The sequence below is a fragment of the Salvelinus alpinus genome, chromosome 4 (assembly GCF_045679555.1).
Source record: "Salvelinus alpinus chromosome 4, SLU_Salpinus.1, whole genome shotgun sequence".
In the NCBI taxonomy this organism is placed as follows: domain Eukaryota; kingdom Metazoa; phylum Chordata; class Actinopteri; order Salmoniformes; family Salmonidae; genus Salvelinus; species Salvelinus alpinus.
The window spans coordinates 34,769,177-34,794,050 of record NC_092089.1 but is presented as its reverse complement, the minus strand read 5'-3'; the positions used below and the strand labels follow the sequence as shown (position 1 = coordinate 34,794,050).

General features: G+C 41.2%; 1 protein-coding gene across 5 annotated transcripts; it reads right to left on the bottom strand.

The window, feature by feature from the left end:
- Positions 1 to 4,390: 4,390 nt before the first annotated feature.
- On the bottom strand, positions 4,391 to 19,917 carry LOC139573386 (cell adhesion molecule CEACAM1-like). 5 transcript variants are annotated; one of them, XM_071396780.1, is made up of 5 exons: positions 13,329 to 13,414; positions 10,867 to 11,097; positions 10,227 to 10,502; positions 9,827 to 10,083; positions 4,391 to 9,308 (listed from the first exon to the last, which is right to left on the bottom strand). In XM_071396780.1, exons 1-4 carry the CDS (start codon positions 13,378 to 13,380, stop codon positions 10,019 to 10,021), a joined length of 624 nt encoding a protein of 207 aa, XP_071252881.1. In that variant the 5' UTR covers positions 13,381 to 13,414; the 3' UTR covers positions 4,391 to 9,308; positions 9,827 to 10,018. The 5 variants fall into 5 exon arrangements, 4 of the variants coding, with proteins under 4 accessions (XP_071252881.1, XP_071252877.1, XP_071252880.1 ...); XR_011674585.1 differs by lacking the exon at positions 13,329 to 13,414 and adding an exon at positions 19,731 to 19,917 and having other exon boundaries at positions 9,827 to 10,502; XM_071396776.1 differs by lacking the exon at positions 13,329 to 13,414 and having other exon boundaries at positions 10,867 to 11,589.
- Positions 19,918 to 24,874: the final 4,957 nt, after the last annotated feature.

The following is a 24,874-nucleotide window of genomic DNA, read 5'->3' as shown; positions in this document are numbered from 1 at the left end:
AATTACAGAATAGAACGGTCCACACTGTAAATCAAGTATCATATATCGTGTCTGTGATATTGTAACGTAAAACTTTAACATACAGTACCTATATCATTGACATTCCCATTTCACAATTTTCCCAAATATTGAGAAATCTCCCTCTGTTATTCCTGGCAGTGTTTGTGTAACAAGGCAACAACACCTGTAGAATTGTGTAATCTGTGGGGACAGGTCCCTATCAGGGAACACCTGAGCACACCTATGTGTGTCTATGCCAGATCAGGTTTGATTTATGAACAGTGGAGGAAAAGGTATGCTGCCTGTCATTATCTCACTGTCCAACCAAGGAGCATGAATAGAGGAGCAAACTGGTCATGCGAAAGACATTCAGCTATTCTATGAAACCAACATAAGTACCCACATGCTGTATTACAAAGCTCTCAGGTTGAGGGTAAGAGGTTATATTAACCAACATAAAGCCCTGAGAAAGAGAACAGGCACCCAATGATAACAACATCAAAACATGAGAGCTGAGTTGAACAGTGGGATTTTGTACTAATCTCTATTCAGAGCCTGAATGTTCTGCCTGCTCATGTAACAAGTGTTGTATTTCATGTCATATATTTACACAACATCAGAACAGTTCCCATGCCTGATATTAGTGTACATTCCTTTTGGTGGTGTAAGTGCCCTTTTCAATGTTGCACACTTCCTTCTCCTTCTGTGTTCCCCCCCATTAACATGCCCTGCCTTCTTACATCTTCCCTGTCTACGCTGTCTACTCTAGACATGTAGAAGAGGTAAGTCGCAGTGAAATTGTCCCATGGAAATCATAAACAATCCTTCCTAATATTGAGTTGCACCCTGTTTTGCCCTCAGAACAGTCTCAATTCGTCAGGCATGGACTCTACAAGGTCTCGAAAGCATTCCACAGGGATGCTGGCCCATGTTGACTCCAATGTGTCCAACAGTTGTGTCAAGTTGGCACAATGTCCTTTAGGTGGTGGACTTTTCTTGATACACACAGGAAACTGTTGCGCAGGAAAAACCCAGCAGCGTTGCAGTTCTTGACACACTCAAACCGGTGCGCCTGGCAGCTACTACCATACCCCGTTCAAAGGCATTTAAATATTTTCTTCTGCTCATTCACCCCCTGAATGGCACTCATACACAATCCATGTATTAATTGACTCAAGGCTTAAAAACCCTTCTTTATCCTGTCTCCCACCGTGCATCTCTACTGATTGAAGTGGATTTAATAAGTTACATCAATAAGGAACCATAGCTTTCACCTGGATTCACCTAGTCAGTCTATGTTATTAAAGGACTTTTGTACACTCAGTATGTATGTAAAAGCACCATTAATTAATGTATATGGTCCTGACATATTATTATTATGTCATCCTACCATTATATTGGGAGATTCATGCATTTCATGTATTTATATATATTTTTTTATCTTGTAATCTATGAATACTGTTCATGTTAGCTAGATACTGTACTTTTTGCTGTACATGGCGTCATTGGACTAGCATGTGTATTCATGTCCCCTTTCCTTGTTAATTTATACTTTCCAGAGGAATTAGTGTACTGTATACGGGCAGCACAGCATTTGTTTATGGATGTTTTTCCTTTCCTTATCAGGTATGTCATGTGCTATGCTTGTTAAAGGTCCGAAGCAGACGTTTTATCTCAATATCAAAACAATTCTGAGTAACAATTCATTACTTTATTGTGATTGTTTTCAATTAAAATGGTCAAAAAGAAACAGCGATAGCATCTTAGCAAAAGGGCATTTCTCAAGCAAGATTTTTGCTAGAACTGTTTGGGAGTGGTAGTGTGGAAATATATATAAAACACAGTAGAATCTAGTTTTTGACTGCACTGGGCCTTTAGGATATGTGGAACATATATTTACTGTCCAAGGCTAGCTATGTTCACAAGTGCATGGCACTACTGTACTGTACGTAACGCCTGGCTGTCATTGGGAAAGTTGGATAGCCTAGGTCCATATGCTACTGTACATTTACATTTCATACTGTACATTGTGTTTCATTATATTGCACTGCTTTGTGAAAGGAGATTATTGTTATATTGCCCTGCCCTGTCTACTGTACTCAGGTGGAAGAGAGGAGTTGGTGTAGAAGGGAAGCACAGCATTTTTTTAAGGAAGTTTTTCCTTTCCTTTTCAGAGAATTAAAGATCAACACCAACCCTGATCCTTTGGTCAAATGTAAGCCAATCAAACACAATGCAGAGGCAATCTACACCGGTCACACCCACAATTTGGCCTGATTTACAGTATGTCTGAATAATTCATATCACTATTACTCAATGTAATAAAGGGGGTGATCATAAATTCCCCTAATATAATGTAATAATAAACCTAACCCTAACTACATGTCCACAGCCCTGCTCAACGCTATTCCCTGATAGAATCCCTAATGGGTGAATATGGTGGCAGACAGGTGCTTAGGATTAGGGTTGAGCTGGGGTGTGAACATGAAGCTAGGGTTAGGGTTAGTCAGGGTCATGGTTAGGGATAGGCACACTAACTACCAGATACTGTTTGAATAATGCTTTGACTTCCAATAGAAGGCAAGTGATGTGGTCATAGATAAAGGAGTATATCTAAACAGATGCTGGAGTATGATGCATCCAGTATAGGTTACCCTGTAAATGATAAATAACCAATGGCTTTGTGCCAGTTGTATTGAGAAATGAACGCCTCCTCATGTGCCATTTCCAGGTTTGAGGTTAGCTCAGTATCTAGTTTGTGGTATTCTGGGTCCATGACAAATGGTGTCCATTGTTCAATTTCACCATGTCATGCCCTGACCAAACAGGGTAGGCAAACATGGCCTGAGGTTGACAATACCTTATCACACAGAAAGGGATTTGCCAACAGACATTTGAATGTGTGTGATTGTGTTGGACACGGGGCTAGGACTGAGGTAAAGACTTGTTCAACTTGTACATCAGGTTAGCCTTTGCAATAAGTAGGATACTGTAGCTATATGAGCCTACACACTGACAGCCTACAGTATACTATCATGTTATGAAACAACTTCTGTGTATGTAGGTCAGGCTAGTCTCATAATACCACTCTCACATAAACAAGTGATGTTATGGTGTGAAGATGGTGTGATTATTACAGCAGCTTTTCATAGGACTATTTCCTTGAAACTCAACACCCTGGGGAGACAGCAGGTTTGTCTCTGCTCCCTAGTGAGGGGAAGGACAGTACAGTGTACTCTACTGGTATGTCTGGGAGTGGATCTGGAGGTATGGTGGGTCCTTCTTTTAATATAATGTGCCACTGTACAGTAGTTGGCCACTTACCCCTGTCAATCAAAGACCAAAAGTGACAACTCTATACAGAGACAGGTATCCACAGTTGAAGACAGAAGTTTACATACACTTAGGTTGGAGTCATTAAAACTCGTTTTTCAACCACTCCACACATTTCTTGTTAACAAGCTATAGCTTTGGCAAGTCGGTTAGGACATCTACTTTGTGCATGACAAGTAATTTTTCCAACAATTGTTTACAGACAGATTATTTCACTTATAATTCACTGTATCACAATTCCAGCGGGTCAGACGTTTACATACACTAAGATGACTGTACCTTTAAACATTTTGGAAAATTCCAGAAAATTATGTCATGGCTTTAGAAGCTTCTGATCATTTGAATCAGTTGGAGGTGTACCTGTGGATGTATTTCAAGGCCTACCTTCAAACTCAGTGCCTCTTTGCTTGACATCATGGGAAAATCAAAAGAAATCAGCCAAGACCTCAGAAAAAAAATTGTAGGCCTCAACAAGTCTGGTTCATCCTTGGGAGCAATTTCCAAATGCCTGACGGTACCACGTTCATCTGTAGAACAACAGTACGCAAGTATAAACACCATGGGAACACGCAGCCGTCATACCGCTCAGGAAGGAGATGCATTCTGCCTTCTAGAGATGAACGTACTTTGGTGCGAAAAGTGCAAATCAATCCCAGAACAACAGCAATGGACCTTGTGAAGATGCTGGAGGAAGGTTCAAAAGTATCTATATCCACAGAAAAACGAGTCCTATATCGACACAACCTGAAAGGCCGTTCAGCAAGGACGAAGCCACTGCTCCAAAACCGCCATAAAAAAGCCAGACTACGGTTTGCAACTGCACATGGGGACAAAGATTGTACTTTTTGGGGAAATGTCCTCTGGTCTGATGAAACAAAATAAAACTGTTTGGCGATAATGACCATCGTTATGTTTGGAGGAAAAAGGGAGAGGCTTGCAAGCCAAAGAACACCATCCCAACCATGAAGCATGGGGGTGGCAGCATCATGTTGTGGGGTCACTTTGCTGCAGTAGGGACTGGTGCACTTCACAAAATAGATGGCATCATGAGAAGGAAAATTGTGAATATTTTTTTATTTATTTTATTTAACCTTTATTTAACCAGGAAGGGCTATTTGAGATTTAAAATCTATTTTTCAAGAGCGCCCTGGCCAAGATAGGCAGCATCAAGTCATTACAAAAATTACAGACAAACAACATGAAAAACTACAAGTCATCTAGTAAAAACCATAGAATTCACAAGAGTATAACAAAATCAAAAACAGCAAATTAAAAACATTGACACGTCAGGGAATCAGTCTCAAGATCATTCATCAGTGATTTAAAAATACCAATCGGGACGAGTTCTTCCAGTTTAAAAGTATTTTGTAAGGCGTTCCAAGACGATGGCGCAGAGTACATAAAAGCCCTTTTATCAAATTCAGTTTGGACATTTGGAACAGTTAGCAGGATAAAGTCCAGCGAACGAAGAGAGTACCCACCACATTTCTGAACAATAAAAATGCCCAAATAAAAAGGTAGTAAACCCAAAACGGCTTTGTAAATAAAAGTATACCAGTGCCTGAGCCTACGAGTGACTAGAGAAGGCCACCCAACCCTGGTATACAAAGTGCAGTGGTGCGTAAAGGTTTTGCAGTTTAAAATAAATCTCAAAGTGCCATGGTAAAGGGTGTCAATTGATCTCAAACACCGAGCGGAAGCATTCATATATAAAATATCCCCATAGTCTAGTAAAGGCATAAATGTAGCTGATACTAGCCTCCTTCTGGCTTCAAAAGAATAACAGGCCTTATTCCTAAAATAAAATCCCAATTTCAGCTTCAATTTTTTTGTAAATTGTTGAATATGCAATTTAAAAGAGAGGCCGTCATCAATTAAAATTCCAAGATATTTACATGAGGTTACAACCTCAATCTCCTTGCCCTGACAGGTAGTAATAGGTGAAAGGTTCAGAGGTCTATTTCTTGCTTTAGAAAACACCATAAGTTTAGTTTTGTCAGTATTGAGGATAAGCTTCAATTGACACAACGTATGTTGAACAGAATAAAAAGCAGTTTGCAAGTTCTGGAAAGCTTTTGCAAGAGACGAGGCACAACAGTAAATAACAGTATCATCAGCATAAAAATTCAGTTGCGCATTTTGGACATTTTTGTCTAAATCATTTATATAAATAGTGAATAAGAGAGGACCAAGTACAGAGCCTTGGGGCACACCATTAAAGACAGACAATTTAACAGACATAAGCCCATCAAATTGAGTGCACTGAGTTCTATCAGACAGATAGTTAACAAACCATGCAACTGCATGCTCTGAAAGACCTACACTCGACAATCTCTGCCTTAGTATAGCATGATCAACTGTATCAAAAGCCTTAGAGAGATCAATAAAAAGTGAGACACAGTGCTGTTTTTTGTCAAGGGCTTCAGTGATATCATTTAAAACCTTCATGGCTGCTGTAATTGTGCTATGCTTCTTCCTGAAGCCCGATTGGTATATTGATAAAATAGAGTTAGTAAATAAAAACTCTTTTAGCTGTTCACTCACAATGGTTTCAAGTATTTTCACCAGGGGTGACAGCTTTGAGATTGGCCTATAATTACTTAAAAGAGTTGGATCTCCCCCTTTTAAAAGTGGTAGGACAAATGCTGATTTCCAGATTTTCAGAATCTCATTACATTCCATGGTTAGATTGAACAGATATGTAAGTGGTTCAGCTATGAAATCAGCTGCCAGATTTAAAAAGCAGGGATCCAAAAGATCAGGACCTGATCTAAGGATTTCAGGGCTTTATGTACCACCTGCACTGAGAATGGCAAAAAGCAAAAAGTTTGACCAGCTCTCACTGGTTCATCCACACAGGGTTGTACAGAGACAGAGGACACTGAATCAAACAGCCTACCAGAGGATGGAACGTGCTCATTGAAACAATTCAGGATTTCAGTTTTGTCATATACAGCAAGAGTCCTTCAAAACACATGACGGTAATTCATTAACATTACTGTTACCAGACATAGACTTAATAGCATTCCAAAACTTTCTAGGGTCATTCAGGTTATCAGTGGTAACAGACATAAAATATTCAGACTTGGCCTTCCTGAGAAGAAAAGAACACTTGTTTGCCTAAAAATAAGCCAATCAGCATCAGAACAAGATTTCCTTGCTTTAGCCCAGGCTAGATTACGGTCGTAAATAATACAAGACAGCTCAGAAGAAAACCATGGATTATCCCGTAGATTAACCCTGAACCTGCGGAATGGGGCATGTTTGTTTACTATTTGGAAAAAAACATAATGAAAGAATTTCCAGGCAGTTTCCACATCAGGGATAAACTCAATCTTGCACCATCAAAATAAAACAAATCATGAAAGAAAACCTGCTCATTAAAACACTTCAAATTTCTCTTACGAATAAAACGTGGGTTTGTCTTAGGAACCTTAGTATTTCTAACAGCAACAACAGCACAATGGTCACTTAAATCATTACAAAAAACACCAACCGCAGAATATTTATGTGGAACATTTGTCAATATCAAATCAATCAGGGTAGATTTATCTGGGCTTTTAAGATTTGGGTGAGTGGGTGAGTTCATCAAATGGGTAAGATTCATAGAATTACAAAACATTTTTAAATCATCAGACACTGGCTTTAACCAACACCAGTTGAGATCACCAATCAAGATACTTTCACTGTAAAGACGTTTAGACATAAGGTGCGTCAAAGAAGAAAATGCATCACCGAGAGCAGAGGGGGGTCTATAACAGCCAATCACAGTTATAGAGAGACCCTTTGAAACCTCAATATTCAAAGCAATAAATTCCAACTGTTTACAAATAGTTTCAGACTTTGCCACACTTACAGGGAATTTAGTTTTTACATATATAGCCACACCTTTCTTAACTCGATCAGTGCGATAAACATTGTAACCACTTATACAAATATCCTTATCAAAAACAGACTTGCTGAGCCAGGTTTCAGAAAACACAATTACATCAGCATCAGTTGATTTAGCCCAAATCCTAACCCTATCAATTTTTGACAACAGGCTGCGTACATTTAAATGAAAAATACCAAAACCAGATCCTTGATTTAAAATCAGAGGGGGTTTGGAGACATTGCATACCAGGGCCAGGGTTAGGTTGCACGTTACCTGGTATCAACAAATATCAACAAAAGAAGAATAACTAGGCACCTCGGTTTAATAACCTTGCACGGCTTCTCTTTTTTAAGAGACCTACCGCAAGCGTGTGTGAGTTTCCAGACAATAAAAAACAGTCATTTAAAACCCTTAGACTTTGGTAGTGACACAAATTCGTACTGTTCACATCATGCCACAAATACATCGGCACATGGACGAGTGGACCGAGTGAAAAAGAACAAGTTCCTGCAAACAAAATGTCTAATGGGCGAGAGAGCACATTGTCAGATGCACTCACCCAGCAACAATGTTCGTTTTCTCCAGAGTTCAATAAAGTCAGTGCACTAAGCAATACCATGAAAATTGTAATTTTCTCTGACAAATGTAAAAAATAGAGGCCAACGAAGGTAAGGGGAGAGAGGGACAGCGTGTATGTATGAGTCTGTGTGTGCGCGTGTGAGTAGATTGGGTGTTGAGGTCGATTGAGAGAACGGGTTGAGGATTGTTGAGCTGCCACTGACAGCCAGGCGAAAAGCAAAAAGGAGCAGCTTGGACGAGACACTCCGCGGACGAAGGAGGAACTCAGGCCAGCCAGAGATAGGGTTACTTTGGTAAACTTCAAGTAATGAAGTGCCGAGTTGAGAGAGACCCGTGATCTTTACACCAGCAAAAACAAAATAGTTTGCACTACACAACAAGGAAGTTACTCAACCATAAATAAATAGGTTATTAGTAGGTTAAAATGTACTAGTCACAGACAAACGACTTGACATGCTGCCATATATTGAAGCAGCATCTCAAGACATCAGTCAGGAAGTTAAAGCTTGGTCGCAAATGGGTCTTCCAAATGGACAATGACACCAAGCGTCCTTCCAAAGTTGTGGCAAAATGGCTTAAGGACAACAAAGTCAAGGTATTGGAGTGGCCATCACAAAGCCCTGACCTCAATCCTTTAGAACCTTTGTGGGCAGAACTGAAAAAGTGTGCGCAAGCAAGGAGGCCTACAAACCTGACTCAGTTGCACCAGCTCTGTCAGGAGGAATGGGCCAAGATTCACCCAACTTATTGTGGGAAGCTTGTGGAAGGCTACCCAAAACGTTTGACCCAAGTTAAACAATTTAAAGACAATGCTACAAATACTAATTTGACTTCTGACCCACTGGGAATGTGATGAAAGAAATTAAACCTGAAGTAAATCATTCTCTCTACTATTATTCTGACATTTCACATTCTTAAAATAAAGTGGTGATCCTAACTGACCTAAGTAAGACAGGGAATTGTTACTAGAATGAAATGTCAGGAATTGTGAAAACTGAGTTTAAATGTATTTGGCTAAGATGTGTGTAAACTTCCGACTTTAACTGTATTACCACACTCATCTGGGAGTATATTTTACAAGGTCATCTCAACAGCAACAAAGTACAGAAATAATACAAATAATTATAATACAGTACGTATTGCAAATAAGGAAATATTACATAGATAATTTCTCATCATTATCCACTGCATGTGAATGATAAACATAATTCACTGGAAACTTCCAATGACTCAACTATCATTATGCCACAACATAGGAAACATTCTTACATTCTTATATTCTTATTCTGAGAAATTAGCATTCTTATTGGACAGGATTAAGAATTTCCAAACGTTGGTTCCTGTTTTATTGTTCATTCTGAAGGTGAACCTGGTCTCAATCAATGTTCTCCTCTGTCCTTCCCATTATCTGTAGTCTTATAGCGCCGCCTCTAGGGATCCAGGAGGAACAGCTGACCCACACAGAGGACCAGTCCTAAAACTCCACTCAGCCTCAGTGTTTCAGATCCTGATACTGTGGGTCCTGCATGAGGGAACAATAACATGATGCAGTCTGGGATTTTGGAGATGATGGAAACTGTCTAAAACAGTATTTTTACCATGTAGTATGCAGGTATTCTAGCTAGGTTAAAAAACAAAGCATTTCGATTTAAATATTTAGATTTAACAGTACCTACAACTGGGGTTAAGCATGAGTTAATACATTTTGTATCATGATAACTTGGTGATAATAGTGTAGGAATATTTTATGAGGGATATTATTATATAAGTCGAAGTATAGTGTAGTTTTACAATATGGTGAATCAGTTCTTTGGAATTATGATAGTAATTGATTATCTACCTTTATGCATGGCTGAATGAATGTGGTCAGTTCATCATTAAATCTGCCAAAGAGTAATCAGTCTCCATCCAGGGTTTGTCTGGAGAGTCATCTATTCACAATCTAAAGAACCCTCAAACTACAATCACAAAACTGCCATTGCAAGAATTGATTCTGCAGTGTAGCTTCATTTTATCATACAATAAAACAGGAGTAACTACCTGTGACCTTCACTGTCTTGGAGGCCTCTGCAGAGCATCCAGCTGCTGTGTTCTTCACCACACAGGTGAAGTTCTGGACCGTACCAGGTACCGACGGGATCCATTTCAGGATGTTCCTGTTCACGGAGAGGTAGGTGCTAGTGAGGATACCCCCCCTCAACGGCCAGCGGATGGAGCAGTCGACAGTGCAGTTCACCTTGCAGGTAAGGATGTATTCCCTCCCAGGCAACACTGTGCCAGGGCCACTGATACTAACACTCCAATGATCAACGGTCAGCAAAGGAAGAAAATGTCAGCAAAATAGCTTTGCCTCTACATTTTTTTAAAGGAAAATTGGAGAGCATCACCAATATTCACTGATTCTCTCAAATGAAGCGTAGGCGTTACATCTTATACTCACAGTTTAGCAGGTAGCCCAAGCTTATGACCTTGCTTTCAGCCATGTTTGCCATGGTCACCTCGCACTGATAGAAGCCACCATCAGAGGGCAGCAGGGAGTTGAAGTGGAGGGAGGTGTTGTGTTCCAACAGGTTTATCCTGGCGTCTGGAGCTACAACCTGGCCGTCTTTGTACCAAATCACTGGCAGGCCTGGGAAGGAGCCGTCACAGTCCAGGCTGAAGGACTGGTTGAGGACGGGGAGAGAGAGCTGTGGGCTGGGCCTCACGGACACTGAGCCTGGAACACACAGAAAGGAGATCCAGAGGTGTGATTGGAGTTGTTTAGGGTTAGGGATCTTAGGCATATTCAATCAGGGCAGAGCAAGAGCACTTGAAAGAGAAAAGACACATTTCTGTGGACGGACTGTAAGGACAATGGACTATAAAGTATTCTTATTTTCTTCGCACCGCAGCGTGTCGCACAGGATAGAAGGAGTTGACACTAGATTTAGAAATCTGTAATACAGGTTGCAGTGGTGGCTGCAGTAGTGTGAGCTTCTGTAGATCTGTTGGTAGAGCTCTTGCAACACCAGGATAGTGGAATGCATTTCTGGGACCACAAGCACGCATGATTGTAAGTTAAAAACAAAGAAATCTCTTACTTTTCACCTCCAAGATTGTGGTTATGCTCTTTGAGCTCCCACTCTCTGTGTTGACCGCAGTACACTGCAGCTCCACAATGCGGTCCAGACCGTCTGGGGTCCAGGTCAACTCACTCCCATTGAAAGTGCGCCCCTTCAGCAGCCAGGTGTAGGTGCATCCTGGGATGCAGTTGGGGGTACAGGTGAAGGTCGTCTCGTATCCAGCTCTCACCCGACCCACATAGGACAGGCCTGTTAAATCAGGACCACATGCAAGGGAGATTGATTTACTAAACACTTCATTGTTACAGCATAAAAACCACTGTCGCAATGTCATAACAAAATAGCGAACATATAACACAATGCTAAACACTATGATACTAAACATATAGTAAAATGTAGCTCTATATAATTGTGAGTTAACATAATTGCTTTGGTGGTAAAAGTAAGAGATTAGAGGTAGTCTAATCTCTTACTGTGTTGTTACCTAAGGGTAGGTAACAACACATCCGCCACGCTGATCCTCAACACAGTGGCCCCTCAGGGGTGCGTGCTCAGTCCCCTCCTGTACTCCCTGTTCACTCATGACTGTATGGCCAGGCACGACTCCAACACCATCATCAAGTTTGCCGATGACACAACAGTGGTAGGCCTGATCACCAACAACGATGAGACTATAGGGAGGAGGTCAGAGACCTGGACGTGTGGTGCCAGGACAACAACCTCTCCCTCTGTCACGTTCCTGACCTGTTTTCTCTTGTTTTGTATGTCTTTATTGGTCAGGGGGTGAGTGTTGGGTGGGCAGTCTATGTTTTGTATTTCTATGTTGGGTTTTGTGTTCGGCCTGGTATGATTCTCAATTAGAGACAGGTGTGTATCGTTTGTCTCTGATTGAGAGTCATACTAAGGCAGCCAGGGTTTCACTGGTGTTTTGTGGGTGTTTGTTTCCTGTGTTAGCGTTTGGGCCACACAGGACTGTTGCAGGTTAGTCACGTTTGTTGTTTTTGTTTATTTGTAGTGTTTGTTGGTTTGCCATTAAAATCATGAATACCTCCTACTCCGCATCTTGGTCCGATCCATGCTCCTCCTCGTCTGAGGAGGAGAACGACATTGACAGCCGTTACACCCTCAACGTGATCAAGACAAAGGAGATGATTGTGGACTACAGGAAAAGGAGGACCGAGCACGCCCCCATACTCATCGACGGGGCTGTAGTGGAGCAGGTTGAAAGCTTCAAGTTCTTTGGTGTCCACATCACCAACAAACTATCATGGTCCAAATACACTAAGACAGTCGTGAAGAGGGCACGACAAAACCTATTTCCCCTCAGGAGACTGAAAATATTTGGCATGGGTCCTCAGATCCTCAAAAGGTTCTACAGCTGCAAAATCAAGAGCATCCTGACTGGTTACATCACTGCCTGGTATGGCAACACCTTGGCCTCTGACCGCAAGGCACTACAGAGTGTAGTGCATATGGCCCAGTACATCACTGGGGCCAAGCTTCCTGCCATCCAGGACCTCCTCACATTGACTCTGTATATAGCCTTGCTATCGTTATCTCCCTGCTGCTGTTTAATTATTTGTTACTTTTATTTTCAATTATTTACTTATTTTTTGCTGAGAGAGAGAGAGAGAGAGAGAGAGAGAGAGAGAGAGAGAGAGAGAGAGAGAGAGAGAGAGAGAGAGAGAGAGAGAGAGAGAGAGAGAGAGAGAGAGAGAGAGAGAGAGAGAGAGAGAGAGAGAGAGAGAGAGAGAGAGAGAGAGAGAGAGAGAGAGAGAGAGAGAGAGAGAGAGAGAGAGAGACCATTAAATCAGCAGTAAAAACTATAACAAAGCAGTTCCGTAAAAAGCTGAGGGATGGGGCTGGAGAAATCGAACCACTCTCTAATTCATAGACAGAGCTATGGATGCAAGGACTGATCATCCATGATAATGATAACCATGTCTTGAGGCTATATAGTTTGTTTACATTTTCTTTGTTTACAAACATTGGAGTAAAACAAGCTTATATTTTGGATTCTGATGGGGAACAACAGCTGAACTAAGCTCATGAGTCATTTATAAATTCTTCAAAAATCAATGGGTGCATATCATTCATTTACACTGTAAGTCCAAAAATGGTGTAGCAACTGCTGATTGCCACTTTAAGGGCATCATACATCCTGATGAGCTGTGTCTGAATAATGTTGTTTGTCACAGACTCACGTGAGTGGCTAACAATTTGCTCGATATGTTGTACAATGATCACACTGAAATTGTAACTTTGTGTGTGCGCGCGTGCGTGTGAGTTTTTTTTGTCACATCGCCATTTGTAACTCCATCCTTTGTGGGATTAATTGACTAAATGATTCAGTCATCTTTATACATGTGTGAATTAAATGTATACTGTGTGTGTGTGTGTGTGTGTGTGTGTGTGTGTGTGTGTGTGTGTGTGTGTGTGTGTGTGTGTGCGTGTGTGTGTGTGTGAGAAAGACCCCTTACCTGTCAGTGTCAGTACCAACACAGTGTAGATAGTATTCAAATCGAATGCCATAGTATTACTACCTCAGTCTACTACCACTCTCTGTGGCTACCTAAAATATGTGGGCACCTTTAAACCTTCTTTAATACAGGAAGTGTTATGTTGACATGCTGTAATGTCCCAGATTTCAACATACAAGTCACAAAATTATGATTTTTTCATACATTCTTTATACAAGCCTCAACCATCTTGTGTAGAGATTCCAGGTTGCTAAAACATTTTGTTTTTATTTCCGTGTTACTTTACTCAAAGAGTAGGCTGGTTTAAATGAAAGTGTGTACTCTCGAATGTATTGGGAGAGTTCAGATGTGTAAAATGCCTTCCTCTCTTGCCTCATCCCTTCATGACTGCTACTGATTCCGAAATGTCCTGTTGCCCCAAAACAGAATATTTCAGTTGACGACCATCAATAGTTGATTATATTGAATCATGTGTGTTAGAGCTGGGCTGGAACAAAAGCCTACACACTACCCTGTAGTCAACCCCTGTGGTTTGTGTATGATATCCCCCTGGTTAACTGGGTCACTGGAGTTCTTTACTGATCAAGATCCCTGACCTCTTGGCAATACTGTGGTAATCAGGGACTAAACTGACTGGAAGTTACCGTCACTGTAATCTAGTTCCCCTGCTGTGCCCAGTAGCCTGGGGATGAGGTTACCGTCAATGTAAAGGTGAGAAGGTGTGTCTGAGCTGATGTGTTTGCAGGTGTGACCAGGAGCCACCAGGGGGTGATCAGGCTGCAGTATGTTCTATGACCTACCGTTTCACCTGACTACACCATGGACTGCACCAAAGATGTTCTGTTATATTGACAACATAGTCGAGTAACCGTTGCAACAATGGAAAAACATGTCCTCAAAGATGGAAGGCAGGCGGGAGAAGGCGAGATCAGGTGGGACCATTCTAGCCAATGAGAGGGCAGATACAGGTGTGAACGGGTGTGAAGTTTCCAAAACACCACGTACGTCCACTTATACCAGTGCATTCTTAACAACCTAACCATTATGAAACTTCTATTCAGTTTTGTACCACTCTTTCTGTGGCCACCCAAAATATTTGGACACCTTTATAGCCTCATTAGTACAGGAAGGGTTATGTTGACATACTGTAACGTCCTGGATTTCAACATCTGACTCACAAAATTATATTTATTCATACATTCTTGATTCTTTATACACGCCTCAGTCATCGTGTGCTGAGAAACATAGACTAGAGATTCCAGGTAGTTAATTGATGATGTGTTTATTGTTTCCCTGTTTCCTTAAAGAGAGGGCTGGTTTAAATGATGACTTCAACACTAGTATGTGAGTTCAGACTTGTGTAAAATGCCTTCCTCTCTTTCCTCATCCCTTCATGACTGCTACGGGCCCTGTAGCCAATCCCTGCATTTTGTGTATGATATCCCCCTGGTTAACTGGGTCAAAGTCAAGTTCCCTGACCTATTAGCATAGCTGTGGTAATCGGTGACTAAGTTGACAAGAAGTTACAGTCACTGTGAAGGTGTGTCAGGCTTCTGGTCAGTGTGACCAGAAGCCACCAGGGGGTGATCCGCCTGCAGTTTGTTCTGTGACCTACCATTTCACCTGACTGCGCCATGGACTGCACTCTACCCATAGACATAGATAGAAGACTCATCTTTATATCTGTGCCATTATAGGCAATCTACATTTGAAGTAGTCCATTTTCTTCTTCATGATTGGCTGATCCCTCCTGATGATCCAGTTGGACTTGACTCCAACAGGGTCACCAGGAGGGACCTGCCAAAGAAGTTGGAAGTCACACCCAGTTGACTACATTAAAATGGTGGATCCCTCAATGGAGCTGCCCATGCTAATACAGCCTTTTGGCCTCTAGAGGCCTCTACCATTGTCTATTTAGTTATGTATGTAGAACTATTGTGAGGTAAACGGTAGAGAAGAAGGATAATAATGTGGGCAGCAGAACCAGGTTAAAGAAAACACAGCATATCCAGTTATGGAGATGTGTCATCCCATTGGCTAAGGAGCACCATTGAATTTTGGTTGATATATACAGAAGATAACAGCATGAAATAAAGCATTTTCAATTTAAAGAGCAACTGCTCCTTCAGAAAAACTTCTCATTTAGAAAACTGCTAGCGGCCGTGACTGAATTCAAATGTTAATTTGTTTCAGGGTGTGGTTTGATGTGGGTGTCTCGTGTGTGTGTTTGCAGGTGGGAAGAGTTAGCCAAATTTTCTCATTAAATGCTTTCAATATTTAAACATGTCCCATTTGAATTGTGTGATTTACCGCTGCTCCCTAACTAGCCTCATCGGGATATGATGAGAAAAATGCAGTTGCGATTGTGTGTGTCATCATTTGTCATCATGCAGTTGTGTGTCATCATTACAGTATGAGCCATGAACATTTATTCTACTGTCAAAATTGAATACAAAGTGTAAATGAGGATAATTTTGGTTATAAAGTCAGTCTTATCCAAAACAGAGTTTTGTGAGACTTGTGGTTGCAACTGCATCGCAACGTAAATGAATGTTGGGTTTGTTTCAAACCTGCCCACATGCCGACAGCTGGCATTACTCAAGTAATTTTCATTTCGGGGTGCAGTTACATGCGATCCAATCATAATGACTGTGGTAGGTTTGGGTGGACTTCGGATATCCCGATGAGGCTAGTTAGGGAGCAGCGGTAAATCACACAATTCAAATGGGACATGTTTAAATATTGAAAGCATTTAATGAGAAAATTTGGCTAACTCTTCCCACCTGCAAACACACACACGAGACACCCACATCAAACCACACCCTGAAACAAATTAACATTTGAATTCAGTCACGGCCGCTAGCAGTTCTTAATGAACAAAAAACGAGGCCAAATTAGGAAGTACAGTCGCCCTTTAAAACAACACCACAAATGATGAATCTATAACACCAGAGGGCACAGACATGATTCAGCAACTGGCTATGTATGGCCCATGAGTCGAAACATAACAGGATGCTATACCAGTCTACACTCTTAGGAAAAAAAGGTGCTATCTAGAACATACAAGGGTTTTTCAGGTGTCCCCATAGGATAACCCTTTAAAGAATACATTTTGGTTTCAGGTAGAACCCTTTTGTGTTCCATGTAGAACCCTTTTTCCGAGAGGGCTCTATATGGAACCCAAATGGGTTCTACCTAGAAGCAAAACGGGTTATCCTATTGGGACAGGTGAGGAACCCTTTTAGGTTCTAGATAGCACCTTTTTTTCTAAGAGTGTAGAAAAACCCTTTTTGTAAAAGGGCTGCAATGCTACATCATTCCTAGCAGTGGCTGATGTTTGCACACCATTTGCCTTTTATAGGCTTTGAATGGTATGTCATCAATAACCTCTTTTCTCTCTCTCTTTCTCACTTTCTCGCTCTCCACCTCTTGCTCTTTGCCAATCTCTCTCTCCCCTCTCTCACTTCCCCCTCCTCTCCCCCGCTCTCTCTCTCTCTCTATCAAGATAGTATGAATAGAACATTAATTCTTGGGGGAACTTAAAACTATAGAAATTCTATTAAATTTGTGTAAATGCTAATTCAATTCTTAGAACTTTCTCAGCATTTAATGCTAATCATTTCTTGACTCCACTTCCAGTAACTGCAGTCTATGTGTCCAATATAAGAGGAACATGTACATTTGGTTAAGAATGTTGCTTTTGTCTCTTCTCATGAAAAGCCACAAATAGTTACACCAACTGTCACTGCTGCAATCCATGATGCACTTTGGCCTTCTGATAATCTATGAGGAAGTACATGTTCAAAGCACGCAACCCCACCGCAACCACGTTTAACTTTAACACACACAGGTGTAAAAATACAAAAAAGTGGAAGCTTCTCACAGACCCAAGTTAGTCTCTAACGATTTGCCCAATATGTTGTACAGTGATCCCACAGAAATTGTGACTTTGTGTGTGTGTGTACAGTGAATTCAGAAAGTATTCAGACCCCTTGACTTTTTCCACATTCTGTTATGTTACAGCCTTAATCCGAAATGGATACATCATTTTTTCCCCTCATGAATCTACACACCATACCTCATAATGACACATTTTTGCAAATGTTTTAAAAATAGAACATTTAAATATCACATTTAAACAAGTGTGGTAAACCGTGGGGTGTTGGGTTGAGCGTGCAGAGATTGACACAGAGACAGGGAGGCTTTAGTCCGAAAAACAACTTTACTTTAGAAAGAAAATAAATCTATCAAAGAAATAACTTAGGTTTGCTCGGTCTTCCTTCTCTCCCTTCTCTGGTGTCCGTCTCTCTCCTTTCTCTCCCTTCTCTGGTGTCCGTCTCTCTCCCTTCTCTCCCGCGGTGTGCCATCGTGCTCCTTTTATTTAGCCTCCACGGCTGGTTGGCACTATCCTCTAATTACCTCCACTTAGCTGTCCGTGTCGGGGTGCTCAGCTCCCGTATTCCCAGCAGAGGGAGCCAACGTCGCCTCACGTACTTCCCCTCTATTACCATCCCCCGGGGTAGACCTCCTGGGATACCACACAGGTATTCAAACCCTTTAATCAGTACTTTGTCGAAGCCCCTTTGGCAGCAATTACAGCCTCAAGTCTTCTTGGGTATTAAACTAAAAGCTTGGCACACCTGTATTTAGGGAGTTTCTCACATTTTTCTCTGCAGATCCTCTCAAGCTCTGTCAGGTTGGATGGGGAGCGTTGCTGCACAGCTATTTTCAGGTCCCTCCAGAGATGTTTGATCGGGTTCAAGTCTGGGCTCTGACTGGGCCACTCAAGGACATTCATAAACTTGTCCCGAAGCCAATCCTGCGTTGTCTTGGATGTGTTCTTAGGGTCGTTGTCCTGTTGGAAGGTGAACCGTAGCCCCAGTCTGAGGTCCTGAGCACTCTGGAGCAGGTTTTCATCAAGGATCTCTCTGTACTTTGCTCCGTTCATCTTTCCCTTGATCCTGGCTAGTCTCCCAGTCCCTGCTGCTGAAAAACATCCCCACAGCATGATGCTGCCACCATGATAAACATCCCCACAGCATGATGCTGCCACCACCATGCTTCACCGTAGGGATGGTGACGGGTGTCCTCCAGACGTGACATTTTGCATTCAGGCCAAAGAGTTCAATCTTGGTTTCAACAGACCAGAGAATCTTGTTTCTTATGGTCTGAGAGTCCTTTAGGTGCATTTTGGCAAACTCCAAGCGACTGTCATGTGCCTTTTAATGAGGAGTGTCTTCCGTCTGGACACTACCATAAAGGCCTGATTGGTGGAGTGCTGCAGAGATGGTTGTCCTTCTGGAAGGTTTTCCCACCTCCACATAGGAACTTTGGAGCTCTGTCAGAGTGACCATCGGGTTCTTGGTCACCTCCCTGACCAAGGCCCTTCTCACCCATTTTCTCGGTTTGGCCGGGCGGCCAGTTCTAAGAAGAGTCTTGGTGGTTCCAAACTTCTTCCATTTAAGAATGTTCTTGGGGCCATTTTTTGGAACCTTTCCCCAAATCTGTGCCTCGACACAATCCTGTCTCAGAGCTCTACGGACAATTCCTTCGACCTCATGGCCTGGTTTTTGCTCTGACATGCACTGTCAGCTGTGGGACCTTATAAACTTATAAACATATAAACAGGTGTGTGCCTTTCCAAATCATGTCCAATCAATTGAATTTACCACAGGTGGACTCCAATCAAGTTGTAAAAAGATCTGAAGGATGATCAATGGAAATAGGATGCACCTGAGCTCAATTGCGAGTCTTACAGCAAATGGTCTGAACATTTATGTAAATAAGGTATTTCTGTTGTTTATTTTTTATAAATTAGCAAACATTCTGAAAACCTGCTTTCACTTTGTCATTATGGGCTATTGTGTGAAGATTGATGGGGATTTAATTTTTATTTAATCCATTTTAGAATTATGAAGTAACCTAACAAAATGTGGAAAAAGTCAAGGGATCTGAATACTTTCCGAATGCACTGTATGTGTGTGCGCGCACGTTTGTGTGTGTGTGAGACCCCTTACCTGTCAGTGTCAGTACCAACACAGTGTAGAAAGTCTTCAAATAGAATGCCATAGTATTACTACCTAAGTCTACTACCACTCTCTGTTGCCACCTAAGATATGTGGACACCTTTATAATTTCATTAGTACAGAAGGTTTTATGTTGGCATACTATAATGTTGAATATTTTAATCTCTGCTCACAAAATTATGATGTATTCATACACTCATTCTACACGCCTCCGCCATCTTGTGCTGAGAAGTCTTGAGTAGAGGTTCCAGGTTGCTAAAACATTTTGTTTATTGTTTTCTTGTTACCTTAAAGAGAGGGCTGGTTTAAATGATGACTTCAACACTAGTATGTGAGTTCAGACTTGTGTAAAATGCCTTCCTCTCTTGCCTCATACCTTCATCACTGCTGCTGATTCCAAAATGTCCTGTTGCCCCAAAGCAGAATTTTTTAGTTCACGACCATCATTGGATGATTATATTAAATCATGTGTATTAGATCTGGGCTGGAACAAAAGCCTACACACTACGGCCCTGTAGCCAGCCCCGGTGGTTGGTATATGATATCCCTGTGGTTAACTGGGTCAAAGTCAAGTTCCCTGACCTCTTAGCATAGCTGTGGTAATCAGTGACTAAACTGACTGGATGTTACCGTCACTGTAATCTCGTTGCCACTCCGCAATAACCTGTGAATGATGTTACCATCACCGGGTTAAAGAGATTGATTTATTGTATGTCGTCCCTTTACCTAAAGAGCACCATCTTATTTAATTCTGGTTGTTGCATTCAGAAAAGAACAACATTAAATACAGCATACTCAATTTAAAAAACATCCACAAAATATGAATCTATCTATACCACCAGAGGGCACAGACATGATTCAGCAACTGGCTATGGCCCATGAATCAAAACTAAACAGGTTGCTATGCCAGTCTAGTCTTCATGGTCCTCATAAATATGACTCCAAAGAGTAAAGGTTGACATGTAAAGCAACAGGAGGAATGGAAATGGGGCTAGGTCCCAACACAGTACGTGTTGCAATTTACCAGCATGTTGTAAAACGGCTGCAATGCTGCAATACTTATTATTCCCGGCAGTGACTGTTGTTTACACAACATTTGCCTTTTATGGGCTTTGAATGGTGTCATCCATAAACCTCTTCCTCCTCTCTCTCTCTCTCCCTCCCTCCCTCCCTCTCTCTCTCTCTCTCTCTCTCTCCTTTAAGATAGCATGAATACAACATTTTATGCTAATAATTTCTTTAACTACACTTTCAGTAACTGGAGTCTATGGGTCTGATAGAAGAATTTTGCTTTTGTCTCTTCTCATGAAAAGCCACAAATAGTTCTACAAACTGTTCACTGCTGGAACCCACAATGCAATTCGGCCTTCTGAAAATACGAAAAAGCAGAACTGAACCAAAAACATTACACTAATATCCTTGTTTTACAACCTTCATACTGTTAAACTGTCTCCTGGAGTGATTCCACAGGTAAAGAACTGTACAGTATGACAGTATTGTTTATACTTCCTGTGCCACTCTATTATTGTTTATACAGTGGGGAGAACAAGTATTTGATACACTGCCGATTTTGCAGGTTTTCCTACTTACAAAGCATGTAGAGGTCTGTAATTTTTATCATAGGTACACTTCAACTGTGAGAGACGGAATCTAAAACAAAAATCCAGAAAATCACATTGTATGATTTTTAAGTAATTCCTTTGCATTTTATTGCATGACATAAGTATTTGATACATCAGAAAAGCAGAACTTAATATTTGGTACAGAAACCTTTGTTTGCAATTACAGAGATCATACATTTCCTGTAGTTCTTGACCAGGTTTGCACACACTGCAGCAGGGATTTTGGCCCACTCCTCCATACAGACCTTCTCCAGATCCTTCAGGTTTCGGGGCTGTCGCTGGGCAATACGGAATTTCAGCTCCCTCCAAAGATTTTCTATTGGGTTCAGGTCTGGAGACTGGCTAGACCACTCCAGGACCTTGAGATGCTTCTTACGGAGCCACTCCTTAGTTGCCCTGGCTGTGTGTTTCGGGTCATTGTCATGCTGGAAGACCCAGCCACGACCCATCTTCAATGCTCTTACTGAGGGAAGGAGGTTGTTGGCCAAGATCTCGCGATACATGGCCCCATCCATCCTCCCCTCAATACGGTGCAGTCGTCCTGTCCCCTTTGCAGAAAAGCAGCCCCAAAGAATGATGTTTCCACCTCCATGCTTCACGGTTGGGATGGGTTCTTGGGGTTGTACTCATCCTTCTTCTTCCTCCAAACACAGCGAGTGGAGTTTAGACCCAAAAGTTATATTTTTGTCTCATCAGACCACATGACCTTCTCCCATTCCTCCTCTGGATCATCCAGATGGTCATTGGCAAACTTCAGACGGGCCTGGACATGCGCTGGCTTGAGCAGGGGGACCTTGCGTGCGCTGCAGGATTTTAATCCATGACGGCGTAGTGTGTTACTAATGGTTTTCTTTGAGACTGTGGTCCCAGCTCTCTTCAGGTCATTGACCAGGTCCTGCCGTGTAGTTCTGGGCTGATCCCTCACCTTCCTCATGATCATTGATGCCCCACGAGGTGATATCTTGCATGGAGCCCCAGTCTGAGGGTGATTGACCGTCATCTTGAACTTCTTCCATTTTCTAATAATTGCGCCAACAGTTGTTGCCTTCTCACCAAGCTGCTTGCCTATTGTCCTGTAGCTCGTCCCAGCCTTGTGCAGGTCTACAATTTTATCCCTGATGTCCTTACACAGCTCTCTGGTCTTGGCCATTGTGGAGAGGTTGGAGTCTGTTTGATTGAGCGTGTGGACAGGTGTCTTTTATACAGGTAACGAGTTCAAACAGGTGCAGTTAATACAGGTAATGAGTGGAGAACAGGAGGGCTTCTTAAAGAAAAACTAACAGGTCTGTGAGAGCCGGAATTCTTACTGGTTGGTAGGTGATCAAATACTTATGTCATGCAATAAAATGCAAATTAATTACTTAAAAATCATACAATGTGATTTTCTGGATTTTTGTTTTAGATTCCGTCTCTCACAGTTGAAGTTTACCTATGATAAAAATTACAGACCTCTACATGCTTTGTAAGTAGGAAAACCTGCAAAATCGGCAGTGTATCAAATACTTGTTCTCCCCACTGTAAGTATGGTATGAAAGTACATTTTTTGCACCTTACTTGTGAAAAAAACTCCAAAGCTCTCTATAATTGGATGAATTGGTATCTCTAGGGAAATTCAAAAGGCTGACTGAGGACCTTTTTACTGAATAATGTGTTTGTTTTATATGATTGTGTTTTGATTTTTGTTATTGATATGAATATTGATATGAATATTGATGTGAATATTGGTGTGCGTATTGATGTGTATACAGGCCTCATCTGTAAAATAAACCTTGACTCAAAATTATCAAAATTAAGGTTACATGAATACAAAATACACAAAGAACTAAAAAATATAAACACAACATGTAAAATGTCCCATGTTTCATGAGCTGAAGTAAACAATCCCAGAAATGTTCCATACGCAAACATTTTTTATTTCTCTCAAATGTTGTGCACAAATTTGTTTACATCCCTGTTAGTGGACATTTCTACTTTGCCAAAATAATCTGTCGATCCGACAGGTGTGGCATATCAATAAGCTGATTAAAAAGCATGATCATTACACAGGTGCACTTTGTGCTGGGGACAATAAAAGGCTACTTTAAAATGTGCAGTTTTGTCACACAACACAATGCCACAGATGTCTCAAGTATTGAAGGAGCGTGCAATGGGCATGCTGACTGCAGGAATGTCCACCAGAGCTGTTGCCTGATAATTTTATGTTAATTTATCTAACATAAGCTGCCTCCAATGTCATTTTATAGAACTTGGCAGTACGTCCAACCGGCATCATAACCACAGACCACGTGTAACCAAGTCAGCTCAGGACCTCCACATCCGGCTTCTTCACCTGTGGGATTGTCTGACGGCGGGTGGGAGTGGGGGATGTTGAGGAGTATTTCTGTCTGTAATAAAGCCCTTTTGTTGAGAAAGACTCATTCTGATTGGCTGGGCCTGGCTCCCCATGGCTACACCCCTGCCCAGTCATGTGAAATCCATAGATTAGGGCTTAATGGATTTATTTAAATTGACTGATTTCCTTATATGAACTATAACTCAGTAAAATCTTAGAAATTGTTGCATGTTGTGTTTATATTTTTGTTCAGTATATATATATAAAAAGATTGCTGCCTACTTGAAACAGGTGAAAGAGACTTGTTATCTCAATGGCATCACATCTATAAATAAAGGATTAAATGGATAAAAAAATATTGATGTGAGATTCTGTTAAATGAAGAGTTAGATGAGGTTAATGGGTGGCTGGTATGTTTTGCAGGCCCTGAATGAAGAGAGCTCTAAAACTGAACTCTGCATAATTCTGTTTTTCCAATCATTATTGAGCTTTGATAGATAATAAACACTCTGCTATGATGACAACCTATATGAGTCATCATATATATGGATAAAAATACACACTAATACGCTTTGTCTCCCTTTCAAAATAGTTCATGAGACTGTCACTGGTCCGACCTCTAATTTGCATTCTGTGAACTCAATGTAAATGTGATGTACTGTATAACTGCATCTTTGTGCTTCAGAGACAGATGTGTACTCACTTTACTAATGAATATAAAACATAACCAAACTTATGCGAGAGGGAAAAGAAAGTAAGAGAAAGAGAGAGAGTGTGTGTGTCTGTGTATATTCAACAAGGAAGTTCCAGAAGCGTTACATTGTTAAAGGGCAACTCCACTAATTTTCAACCTCATTTTCCTTATCATTAGAACAATAACAGTGTCTACATGTGAAAATGGCACATTTCTAAGTTTTGTAGAAAATATATAAAGTTAAAAAGTTCTATCCGATAACATCCTCAAACAGTGATTTCAAACACTGTGAAATTTGAGGCGACGTGGCAGCAATAAAATACTCTCCCCCTGACAAGAAACTGGTTGCAGGTTTTGAAAATCCCCAGGTTTTTTAACTTTGACCTTAGTATTCTTTGTTATATTTATTATTTTTGGTTAGGTCAGGGTGTGACAAGGGTGATATATGTTTTTTGTCCTGTCTAGGGTTTTTGTATGTTTATGGGGTTGTAACAAGTCTAGGTGTTTTGTATGTGTATTGTTGCCTAGATTGGTTCTCAATTAGAGGCAGCTGTTTATCGTTGTCTCTAATTGGGAACCATATTTAGGCAGCCATATTCCTTGAGTATTTCGTGGGTGATTGTCTATGTTTATGTCACGTTCTAACCTTAGTTCTTTTGTTATTTCATTGTTTTAGTATGGTCAGGGCGTGAGTTGGGTGGGTTATCTATGTTCGTTTTTCTATGTTGGTTTTTTCGTTTGGCCTGGTATGATTCTCAATCAGAGGCAGGTGTCGTTAGTTGTCTCTGATTGAGAATCATACTTAGGCAGCCTTTTTCCACCTGTGTTTTGTGGGTGTTTATTTTCTGTCTTTGTGTAATTCACCAGACAGG

Bases quoted from the DNA above. Each gene is read 5' to 3' on its own strand.
- LOC139573386 (XM_071396776.1), bottom strand. From the start codon at position 11,233: ATGTTTAGTATCATAGTGTTTAGCATTGTGTTATATGTTCGCTATTTT. The intron at 10,503-10,866 runs GTAAGAGATTTC...TGTGTGTTCCAG, and splicing joins CACAATCTTGGAGGTGAAAA to GCTCAGTGTCCGTGAGGCCC. The intron at 10,084-10,226 runs GTGAGTATAAGA...TGATCATTGGAG, and splicing joins CTTGGGCTACCTGCTAAACT to TGTTAGTATCAGTGGCCCTG.